The sequence below is a fragment of the Trichogramma pretiosum genome, unplaced genomic scaffold (genome assembly GCF_000599845.2).
Source record: "Trichogramma pretiosum strain Unisexual culture from Peru unplaced genomic scaffold, Tpre_2.0 scaffold24, whole genome shotgun sequence".
Classification (NCBI taxonomy): Eukaryota; Metazoa; Arthropoda; class Insecta; order Hymenoptera; family Trichogrammatidae; genus Trichogramma; species Trichogramma pretiosum.
The window spans coordinates 1145188-1157392 of record NW_019641611.1 but is presented as its reverse complement, the minus strand read 5'-3'; the positions used below and the strand labels follow the sequence as shown (position 1 = coordinate 1157392).

The 12205-nt window shown below is 43.0% G+C and overlaps 3 protein-coding genes across 3 annotated transcripts in view; 2 read left to right on the top strand and 1 right to left on the bottom strand.

Annotated features, from left to right (window-relative positions):
* Positions 1-5452, bottom strand: part of LOC106648147 (metabotropic glutamate receptor 7-like) — a 77497-nt gene extending 72045 nt beyond the window's left edge. Inside the window, exon 1 of the mRNA XM_014364828.2 lies at positions 5043-5452. The gene's annotated coding sequence lies outside the window, so the exon portion shown is untranslated. The remainder of the gene's footprint in view (positions 1-5042) is intronic.
* Positions 5453-8605: 3153 nt separating this feature from the next.
* Positions 8606-11666, top strand: LOC106648244 (zinc finger protein 253-like). Its single transcript, XM_014364975.2, has 4 exons — positions 8606-8776; positions 8925-9105; positions 9194-9340; positions 9424-11666. Exons 2-4 carry the CDS (start codon positions 8971-8973, stop codon positions 11020-11022), a joined length of 1881 nt encoding a protein of 626 aa, XP_014220461.1. The 5' UTR covers positions 8606-8776; positions 8925-8970; the 3' UTR covers positions 11023-11666.
* Positions 11667-11993: 327 nt separating this feature from the next.
* The window catches only part of LOC106648202 (E3 ubiquitin-protein ligase Rnf220-like), a 76849-nt gene continuing 76637 nt past the window's right edge, over positions 11994-12205 (top strand). Inside the window, exon 1 of the mRNA XM_014364904.2 lies at positions 11994-12146. The gene's annotated coding sequence lies outside the window, so the exon portion shown is untranslated. The remainder of the gene's footprint in view (positions 12147-12205) is intronic.

Below are 12205 nucleotides of genomic sequence, written 5' to 3'. Positions count from 1 at the left end.
GCAAATGAACTTGTTTTTCACGGACGCTTTTGCTCGTAAATACCTCGCGGGTGATTAAATCTGCACGATTCACTCGAGAGAGCTTTGAACGCTGTATGGAGTATAACGAATTATTCGATGCAGTTCCACAAGAGATAGGGAAGAAAGAGAGAGAGAGAGAGAGAGAACGAAAGAGAGCTAAAGAGTCAAAATTCGCTTGGAATTCGTCAATACGGCTGGTTCAGACTGTGCATATGTGCGCGCGCGGAGACGTGCCGCTATGTATAAAAGCTCGGGCCGATGTCATTGCTGCAGTACGTGCGACAATGACTGCACTAGGCCAGTTCTGCATGCACATATGTGTGACACACATTCACACACGTCATGTATACGTATTATGCACTGCACTGTACGAGTGCGAAATGGCCAGCTTCCTATTTCACCAAGTCGCGTTTGTCTTTTCTCTATTAGCCTAGATTTCTCAATTGCTCGCCTGCCTGCCTTTTCAGTCTCTTTCTTATTGCGCATCAGATGTCTCTTTTTCTCTCGTGCTCTCTTTCTTTCTCTTCGCCGTCTTTCCTTCCTTGCCATATAATTACGATTGTATGCTCTGATGACAAGTTTCGAGAGAGAGAGAGGCAAAGAGAGATAGGAGACGAGCGCACGGCCCAAAGATAAAGGGACAATTTACCGTTCGAGGAAAATTTGACTAATTTATCGTCGAGGAGAAAATAGCAATTCAATTGAGTTATTCGCCCAGTTGCAGCAGCAGCAGCAGCTTCTTGTGTGTGTCTCACTGCCTTCTCCCTTTCCTTCTTCTTCTTCTTCTTCTACTTCTTCTTCTACTTCTCATACATATTTTACGACTGTATGACTTCTCCGTGCTGATTGAAATATTCCATTTTTGATGACTGCTGCACGCGCGAGCGCACACAACGTGCCGCGCACTTCACGCTTCAGTTGACTTTAATAGTTTTAACCTTTTCAACGATTTGCCAGGCCTCCAATGGATTACATTTTCTATATAGCCCCGAACGTTATTGTCTTCGGTATCCTTGAACCGAAAATGCCATTAATTTATGTACGCAGCGAGCAGATCGCGGCAGCAGCTGTACCAACCGGCATAATTCGTTTAATTGAACCGACTCTAGGTGTCTCGCGAACAATACAAAAAAGATAATTGAAAGTGTTTCTTATTATCATCAGAATTGATCATTTGATTTTCCTGGAAAAATATTACGCGCAAAATCAATCGAGCCCACTCATTCGAAATCATTTCCGTAATGTTGATACGATCGCGATTTTAAGATTAGTCGGGTGGGCGTTTACACGAGCTCTACTGCTGCCAAGTACGCTCGTGGGGATGACAAATTGCCAGGCTAAATTGTTTTGGTAATCACGCGACACAGATACACATTCGGAAAATGGAGTCGAGCGAAGCTTCTCGGCTGATCTTACAGATCTACCTTCTCCCCGTCCAAAACACACGAGCTAGCGAGCGAGCAAACGCAGTCGTAAGAACGAAATAATGACAAAGAGGCCAAATCGAGCATTACACTGCGCCATGCAGCAGCAGAGCAGTAGTATAGTAATCCGCTGCGTAGAAACGCGAAAATAGCATCTCGGCGTTCGCACGGATAAAGTTAGTCGTTGGCTTGGCGATAACGTTTCGCTTTCTTCTTCTCTATCCCTCTCTCTCTCTCTCTTTCTCGTAGCACAATGAATTCAACGACGCGTGCGTGGCTTAAAAAAGGAGAGGAGAGTAAAAAAATTGTCACTCGCCAAATTACGTTCATTACTGCGAATGTGCGTAGAGTCGCTGGGCAGAAAAAAAGCTACGACGACGAGTAGGACAACTGCAGAGCGACGACACGGTAGAATGGAAAAAGTTTTATACGTGTCCGGGTTCTTCTTTCAGCGCGATAATAACACAAATTCATGCTAATCAATTTGACCTGGCCATTTTTTGCCCGTAAAAAGTTGGTTGGAAAAAGTTGGCGGCCCTCTCTCTCGTTCTCTTTCTCTCTTGCTCGAAATACGTTTTCGTCTTATATATAATGCCTAGCTCGAGCAGCCCCAACCACGTGCAGAAGAAGAAAGATGTCGGGGCTCGGCGCGTTTAACGTGTCGAGTTATCTTGATGAATGCTAAGCTGAATGCCTAATGAATAATTATCAGCCTAAAACATCCTGGTGTATATAACACGAGGTATACTCTTGATAATACGGCGCCAAGGGAGATGTCGCAGTAGCAAATTACCAAAAAGGGCGAATCATAATCCATCAGGGTCGTAATTTGGAAAATATATAAAGGCGCTATTTGACGGCGAGTAAACATTCGGAAATTCCCGCATGCCGATATTATGAGCTATCGAATTATCTCTTCTCCTGCATTAGCGTCATTTTCTCTTCGAATATAATGCACCTCTCGAAAAATGCATGCAGCACAAAAAGCCCGTGTGTTTGTGCGTACGTGTGTGCGCATGCTATGTACCCGTTTAATAAAAAGAAAGACCGAGAGTGGCGCACTTCAATTTTCATATGTCCGCACGCGAAGCTCTAAAAGCCCGCGCTACGTGTATACGAGGTAAAAAGCAATGGAAATTTGGCATCGGTGCCGTATGCGCATACCAAAATTTTACATTCCTCGAATTAATATAAATTTTTTACAACCGCAAGCGGAGCGCGTCGTAATGGAAAACAAGAGAGTGCGACTGAGTGTAAAGGTGTATACTTGCTGCAGAAAGTGCAGTTCTGCGGCAGTAGTTCTGTGTGAGCTCGGAGCAAAAGAATCGCAGCGCGTCCATAAGCCCTCTGTCTTGCGTTTGCATGCGCTGCACGCATGCATGTAATGCACACTCACCCACACACACACATACGAAATCAGTGTGACGTCGCTGCGAGCGAGAGAGAGGGTGGGTGAAAGAACATTCGTTATTTCAGGGAATATAGCGACGGCAGTTTACTATTTCAATTCGAGCTTTTGCTCGGCGCGAGGACAATCGTTCACTTGCTGTGCTGTGTTGCTCTGTGCTCACTCGAGCGCCGAGAAAAGGAAATCCGTAAAATTACTCTCCTATCTCTCTCTCTCTCTCTCTCTCTATTTCTCTCTATTTCTATCTCTCGGTCCTTTCTCTCGGTCCATGCATCGAGTACAACAGCACCAGCGCAGCAACCCTGTTGAGTGCATGAAACATATATAAAACCCAGATATTCCCTTTATGCGTGCGCTCGGATGAATAATAGCTATGCTTCTGCTGCTGCTGCTATTGCACTACTTGGTCGACGCATACGAGAGCTACTTCATTTTATCCTCGACGCGCTTTCTCGATTATTCGGCCTCCCCCGAAAAATCACGTACAGCAAGCGAGCCCGCGTGAATCGTTCGAAATTGCCGACGCTACCGAAGGTCAACAGGTAAAGTTAAATAAATCAAGCTTTATTGAATCGTAAGCTCGACTTTGGCTACACAAATATTTTCCCTCTGCCACGCGCCGACTATATTTTTATCCTCCCTCGCGAACGCCCAGAATAAACACGAAATATCGACAAGTCGTATTTTTTTCGGAAGTAATATGCAGTCAGGAAGGATATATTATAAAGCAGAACACGCGTGGTGTCACGAGTAGTCAGAGTCCGAGTCCAGGCAGCCTCCCAGCCTCGAGCTCGACTTTTCCTTTCGACGAAGCGAGTCAACGGGGAAAAGAAGAGATAATGTTAACGAGATGCACTGATGCGGCTACCACGCTGCAAAAAAAAACATATGCCGAGGAAACAGCAGCTGCTTACAACTGGGACAAACGATTCATTCCCGAGTGTATTATATACGTCCGACATTATCCCATACACGAAGGTACACGAGTAGTACAATAGCAGCAGCCATACTCTGTTTTTCACAATGGTAATGGCGTATCTTGTGGCGTGTCTTTTCCCATTTTTATAACCGCGTGCGCCCTAAGCCAAGCACCACATCGAGCTTCGGAGCTGCATCGTAGAGGCGGGTAAACAGATATGCGCGACGATCCCCGCGCATCGTAGGATACACACGAGAGCGAGGCGAGACAAGTAAAAGAGTAAAATCCGTCGTAACACGGCGAAGATAAGAGAGCGAGCAAAATCCATTTACGCTAATGGATACAATGGAGTTAGTATATAGATGCCTCGCGCGCGAGACCGAAGAGAACGAGAGGGATAGAGAGAGATATAGAGGCTTGTTGTGATGTTGCTGCTACTGCTGCTGCCGTTCCATATACTCGTCGAGGCACACAGGCGGTTGTACGTTCAGTCACGAGGCACCAAAAGCTCGAGCTTTCCAAACATCATAGGCGGCTATCGTTACTCCGCATCGCTTTTTTTTCCTTGTGTATACACGCGATGTAATTTGTCAAATATTTCCGCGATATGTATGTAGCTCGCGCAAAGAGGAAGAGAGAAGCAGAGAGAGAGAGAGAAAGAGAGAGAGAGAGAGGGAGAAATGCGCAAATCAATCGCGTGCCGAGTATAAAAGTCACTGGGTCATCGAGTTACATACGTATACACGTATTGCACATAATACCCCTTATGTACGTGCAGCAGAAGCAACGCGCTGGAAGAAAAAGCGGAGAACAATGAGAAGCGCATCGGGCGCGCGCTCGCGACGAGGTATATACAAACAGAGTGTCGTGCAAACACACGCTCCGAGCGAGCAGGATACATGCACTCGTTCTTCTTCTTCTTCTTTTTCTTCCACTTTTTCTTTTTTCATCTCTTTTTGCAAGAAACTCCGGTAGTGAGACTTTTCTCGGCTCGCGCGCTCTTGTAAAAATATAAAAGATGTATACGCGAGAAAAAGGGCGGGAATAATGTAAGAAGCAGCCGAGCTTCGAGATTTCTCGCAAGCGGAAGGAGCGCAAAATAATAAAAGCTCGAGCGCGCGAGTCGCGTCGCGTTCGCGCGGCGAGTAATGTGGCGGCTCGCGATAAAGGATGTGCACTCGAGACAAAAAAGCACAAAACAAAACACAGAGAAAGAGACTGAAAGAAATAGTGCGAAAAGATGATGATGCTTTAACCTATTGGAACGTACGTTTGTCCCGCAGGTGTTTCTTGCTACTCGCTCGCTCTGGACGCTGACTCAATGGTGGCCGCTACGCGGCGTATCTCCAATCAGTGTCATGGACCCTAATTTGGCATTTGTAACATTGCACGCACTCACTCACATTGAAAACACTGGCAATCGAACGATCGACGGAAAATTTTTTTAAATTAAATGGAAAAAAAAATTGAAATTAAAAAACAGCGCGGCTCGCGGTGACGTGAATTTTCAGTCTTTCGGATTATTTGGTTGTGCGCGGTCCAGCGACGGCAGTGTACGTATATTTCGTATACCTTATGAAATGCACGAACTTGTGTAATATCAAGCGACTCGCGTGCGAGTTTCGTTCGAATGCGTGAGATATAGACGAATCAGAGAAAGAGGTAGAGAGAGAAAGAGAGAAAAGCGTCGAGCTTGCGTTATATGGTACGGAGCAGCCGAGCCGCGGCGGCAGACTGAAGTCGCGCGCCCGAACACCCCGGCATTTATATGATCGCCGCGCCTGCGCTCGCCCGCACCTACCGCCTATGTATGTGCTTATACTCACACGTCCCTTTTTCGCCACGATTATATACGAGAGAGACTCGGAGTATTAGAGCCGATAAATCGACCGAGAGCAACCCTTATATCATCTCTCGTCTCTCTCGCTCGTTCGCCTGCTGTATTATATATGTATGTGGCGCGTTCATCTCGGCGTACGGCGTGTATACGCGCAGCCTCGTCGTCGTCGTCGTCGACGTGCCAACTACTAGAAACTTGACTTGGAAAGCGCTTCGAGCCGCTGCGTCGTCGTTCGGTCGATGCACTTTCTATTTACTCATTTTCTTCTGTTTGAACTGCCTATCTATATGGGCGGCAATTTTTCGCGCCGATCGATCGATTATTTACCGAACGGCAGAGAGGGCCGCCTCCCATAGTTTGAATCTCGGGCTATTAAATTCATTCTCGGCTAAAATAATTGCACCTCGAAGGGACTCGAGTGAGAGAAAATTGCGTCAAAGCATGACTTGATTACGAACCGCACTTAGGTGTGACGTTACACCGGCTCGTATCACACGAAATTCTATATAATCGAGGCTAAACTAATATTAGGGTGCTACATAGGTCGCCCCAGTGCCAGTAGAGCGAGAAGTGATCTATAAAGGCATCGATGTAAAACGTCGATCGAGCCTCCAGCTCTCGAGCGTGCGAACTTGGAAAGTTTGCCCTGCGAAAAATCCCCGATCGCGCTCAATAGCCCGGCTTTCGAAAACAATCGACTTTGTAATTTCCAAATACTTTTATAAATGAGCTACGTAGGGGAGAGAAGGAAAAAAGAACTCGTTGAAAAGGGCGAGACGAGTCTTGTTGGAGCACCTGCAGACAGGGCTTCATTAAAATATCTTTCCATTATTCAAGCGCGCCACTCAAAATGCGTCTAGGCACGAGTCCGTACATAGTTTTATCTACGCAGCCTTATCAAATTTTCATGCAGATCGAATTAATTTACTTTTGGCGCGAGTCCGAATGAAGGGTACCGACTATATTGACTTGGACGGCTCTCGCGTCTTGTAACCCGACTGTATCGGCTTTCACGTGCGGGTACTTGGCTCCCTTATATACCTACGACCTACATCTTAATTGATGGATTTCCATTGAAAGCGTTTTTCGTTTTAACGATTCGATAAGCTCCCCCCGCCTCTACGTGCCAACAACCTCGTGTATTATATGGACGAGTGGCAAATGTTTTTCATTGGTAAACGTTTTCAAAGCGCTCGCACCTCTTCGACACAGATTCGGATCCTCATCGGGTTGCTCGCCGTTTTTGTACACGCGCGTGTGTACAATGAATGCCGAGACGTAACTATCTATCCAAGCCATGATTGATCATTCAGCAGCTGCAGAGCTATTTGTATTTATGTGAATTCGTTGCACGAGCTTTTTTTCTCCCGTTCGATTCATTATATTGCATTTGGCCTGGACGAGGATAAAATGAAAAAATTCCCAATGCAGCATGAACAGCAGCGGCGGCTATGCGGCAACAGCTTCGGCAAGAGACATATAATACGAAGCTCGAATGTATAAAAGCGACTCGGCGTTATCGGCGATAAATTTTCGCGAGCGACCGCAAATTTTAATAGCAGCTCCGCACCGCCTGCGCTACATCGTCGTCGTCGTCGCGCCGAGACGGGCCATCCGCGCAATCATTGGCTGAGATCGCGTACTCGAGAAGCGTCGCGCCGATTGTCCATGCAAATTTATACAATAAGACTTTCATCCCGAGCAGCAGCAGCAGCAGCAGCAGCAGCAGCAACGTATAACATCTAGCCGGGCTGCTAAGGCGCGAATGTGTATGTATACACGAGAGCCCAAGGCGTGTACAAGATTGATCGATCTTATCGCTTCTCCTTCATAGGGAGCTCTTATCGTTCATTTTTTTTTTCTCTTCCTCCGCGTCTGTAACAGCCAACAACTCGGCGCATCAATAATTAGGCACGAACAGAAAAATAAGTGAGCAAGAAAAAGTGCTGACGAGCGCATTCGTTAATTCGTACAAAAGCGTTACAAGCGCGCGCGGCTTTACAGCTCCGTACAACAGGCCGTAAACAAAACTCTTATCGTAGCTGTTACCGGCCAGTGCCTCGCGCTCGCGTATGCCGAGCTTTATTCGAGTAGGCGCGCGCGTATTTCGGCCAATTTCCGCGGCCAAAAGTTAGCGCTTCGTTCTTCCGATATGTATTATGCACACGATACATATACACACACGTAGCTACATTTATAAACGCGTGGGCGACACAACTGCCGCGTGTAGAATGGCTTGATTGGATAATTCGCCAAAGCGCCGCGCGTGGACTAAACTGCTGCATAGTGCATGGTCTAGCTCGCCGTGAGCGCGTGATAAGCTGGCAAAGCACACGCGGCCTAGAGACTATGCATACTGTGAACGCAGAAAAATACCTTTATCATCGAATTTACGCTCAGCAGCTGGGCCCTAATTTCCTCTCTCGATTTCACACTGAGAAAAATATTAGAAATATATTATATCTTAATTGTTAACAATCGAAACTTGACTGTTGTCAAATGTTTTTTTTAATGCCCGAACAAAAACAGGAACGCATAATCGCGACTAGATTTTTTACTATACAGCCTTGACGTAATACTAGATCCAACTCGTATATCGATTGATTTAACGAAAAACATAAGAATCAATACAATAGTGCCGCGAGTCACGTTGAAATACAAAAAGGGGCTTCCTTCGAAAATAAATACGGTCTCGTGATTAACACGCTTATTAGGCACTCAACGCTATAAAAACATTGGAAAAAATTCCATTCATAAAATCTAGAACTCCGCAGCTTCACTGCTGCTACTGATGTTGGATAAATACGATCTCTGCGCACTACTTTTTGCCAATTTCTGATAAGAGTAGGCACTCGTAACCTACTCGTGTAGTTCTCGAAAAGGGCACGCGACGACGACTGCGCCACTATACAGCCGACCGACGTACCCGAAACTACCGAGTACCGACCGGCCAGCGCGACTCAATGATATCCACTGTAACTTCTGCTGCGGCCTGCGCCGCTCATAGTTCGTTAGGGCGTCCACCGGAAAACATTTGTTCCTACACATTGCTCGAGACGGCTTGAGCTCGTAATACAGAGATGAACAAGTGTCGTGGAGTGTCGTTACAGTGCTGCGATCGATTTTCGACAATAAACCGGCGCACTTCCTCCGCACTTCATTTTGTAAGTAATGTGTTCGATTGCTTTGCTTATTAATCACATAACGTTTCGTAAAATCATAATTTCTTACCTATACAAGTTATAAGTACACATAGTTTATAGAAACGAATATTCCTAATTCAATACAGTTGATTTTCAATGACTGTTTCAGTGAAACAAAGAACGTGTGAATCCCAGCGTGTGAATCCCAGAAAAAAATGGAGTGGGGGATGTTTAGTAACGAAACGTGCCGAGTTTGCATGAGTGTTGACAGTAATTTGACACCCGTATTTAATGTCACTGGTAGTGGTGAAGACTACAGTCAAAAAATCAGTGAACTAGCTGCTGTTCGGGTATGATTCGATTAAAATATCTTATAACTTGACGATCAGAGTTGGCTAATTTTCTTTATTGCAATGATCTTGCATATTTATTTTACAGATCGAAAAGTCCGATGGATTACCAAAAAAAATATGCAAAATGTGCGCCCGTCAACTTGATGCATTTACAACTTTCAGAAGCTTGATTCAAGACTCAGACAGGAAGCTAAGAGATGCATTTAATGAACAAATTGCTGTGGAATCAAAAGTATTAGTCTTGTCAATCAACCACTTTCTATGTCTTTATAATGGTATGAATGAAATGATGAATCATGTCTTTTGTTATTTCAGACTACACAATCAAATGACCAAGTACAAATTCAATTAATAAATGCTGCAACGGATGTCACAGATGAATCAAATGCAAAAAATTGTCCTATGTTTCAAGATGATACATCTTCAGAGAATAGAATTCAAACTTGTGTTTTTCAAGAATTTGATGAAAGCTGTGATACATTTGTTTTACAAGTAGATGATGAAGATGTGGAATTCTCTGGAGAACTACATGCCATTCCAAAAAATATTATTATTAATGAAGATAATTTCCATTTATTAGAAGACTTAGATCAATCTGAAGTAATCAAAGAAAAAAATGTTTGTTATGAACTTGTACCCACTAGTGTCTGTACAGAGATGATAAATCAAAATGAAGTAATTATGAAGCACAAAAATGAAGAAGATACCATTGATATCCATAAATATGAAAATGATAACAGCATAGAATCAAATAATAATGGTGAATCAAATGATGCTAATTGTGCCAAAGACAATATTGTAGGAATAAGTAATGATACCATTACTAAAGTCAAAGAAATTGAAATAGATGACATGACTGTACATTTTCAATGTACACTATGTCTTAAGAATTTTCCCTCGCTTTTTGATGTTTTGTGCCATACAATAGATATGCATGTGCCAACTGAAGGTCCATATTATTGCATAGCTTGTGAAAAAGATTGTGATACTTTAGAAAATTTAAAAATACATGCTGAACGACACAAAGGTCAAAGCCCATACTCTTGCTTCCTTTGCAATAAATCATATATAAGAAAAAAATATCTCAAACGCCATATGACATGCCATACAGATTTTCCGCAATATAGATGTTCAACATGCGGACAACGTTATAAGTTAAAAGCTGATCTTGATGATCATGTACATTCTTATCATAAATTTGCACCGCAATATAAGTGTAATTTATGCCCAAAAGTATTCAATCACAAAGGTAACTTTAAACGACATTTTTCTAGTCATGTAGATCCTAATGGAGAATATCTTCAAAAATTCCCATGTTCTATGTGTCAAAGAAGATTTTCCAATAGTCGTACACTTAGTATTCATATGAGGGTTCATACTGGGGAAAGGCCTTATCAGTGTGAAAAATGTGGAAAAGCATTTTCACAGCAAGGTAACTTGATAAACCATGTCAAAATTCATACAAATCCAAGAAGTTTTACATGTGACATTTGTGGAAAAAGTTTCAATCAAAAAGCTACATTGAAGGAGCATAAATTATTACACTCAGGAGAAAAGCCTCATGTTTGTCAAATTTGTGGCTTAGCTTTTACGTTTAGCGCAGCTATGCGTCGTCACTTATGGATTCACACCGATGGTGGCAAACCTTATAAATGTGATAAATGCAGCTCCACATTTGTAGGTAGCTATGATCTCAAAAGACATATGAAAATTCATCAAAAAAACTCTGAAAAGAAAACTAAAAAAAGTAGAAATGAAAGCCCAGAAACTCTGAATAAACTAATTAACGTTGATCAAGAAACATTAAATACAGATGCATTATTAATGGGAGATATACTTTTGAGTGGAATTTCTGATAAGCTTCTTCCAAAAGAAAAAGAAAACGATTCTTTTCTATTTTTTGATGAAAATTAAAAATCGATGAGATAAAGCTTGAATTAGAATCTGTATTTTATCCCCTGTCGATATACGTAGGCTACGAAATCTTTTCGTCCTTTCTACAGAGGGAGACACTAGTATTACTATTCGGTGGTTGTGAAATGCCCCAGAAACCTGCAGATTTCATATCATGACTGATTTTTAACTCTTTTCACACTCTAAATATAGATGTATTTACGACATTTATCAATAATAATAATAATAATTTATAAGTCATGACATTTTTAAATGTTTAAAAGTTTGAGGAATTTATAAATTTCTTGATGTGTAATATAGATATAAGAAAAAAAATATTTTATACAATTTATATGAATTATGAATTCATAGATTGTATAGAATGATGTTTTAGTTATAAAGAAAATAACGGCAATGAGTCGTACCACAACGACAAAGAAATTCTATTGAGCTACATACCTAAGTGTTCGTTAAAAAGAGAACTGTTACTCGCTATTATGAAATTTTTATACTTTATATCGCTGTTTACTGTCTATTGTAACCAAAAGTGTAGTATGTTTAAGCATAAAACTATGTGACAACAATTTGACCAAAGTCATAAGTTATAATGCATTTGGATTTTATAAAATATTTACGTACAATAAAGTCTACCTGTATCTCGTTGAGAATCGAAGTAAAAAGTTGTCCTATCGTTTTCTTTCATCATTGCGAGCTTTTATTGATCGAAAATACTTGAATGCACAATCCTTGGGCTAACCCAACTACCTTCTGGACTGATCGAAACGATATAGATGCCAAGTTTCGTTACGAAAGCGTTGGCAACGGTACATACGATAGTTTGGAAAAATTCGAACGGACGCGTTCGAAAGCCGAGCCGTTGGCGCGTGCAAAAAAATGAAGCAGCGCGAATTTAGGAAGTCGCTCGTTAGCTAGCGACATCTGTACACGAAGACAAGTGGCAAAAGTGCAAACATATCCTGGGGCGATAGCAGCCGACGCGAACGGGAAAAGGCATGGGCGAGAAGAGGCCGAGCCTCGGCTAAAGGCCGAAAGTGCTATACGCGCACCACCTCCAAGCTGCAGCTCGCGGCCACCTCCTCTTTTGTCGGCCGCCGGGGAGCCTCTCTGCGTACTCGGAGCCACGGGTAAGTACCCTCGCCACTCCTGGCGCACGTTTCAGTCGTCCGCATTACTCGAGGCACTC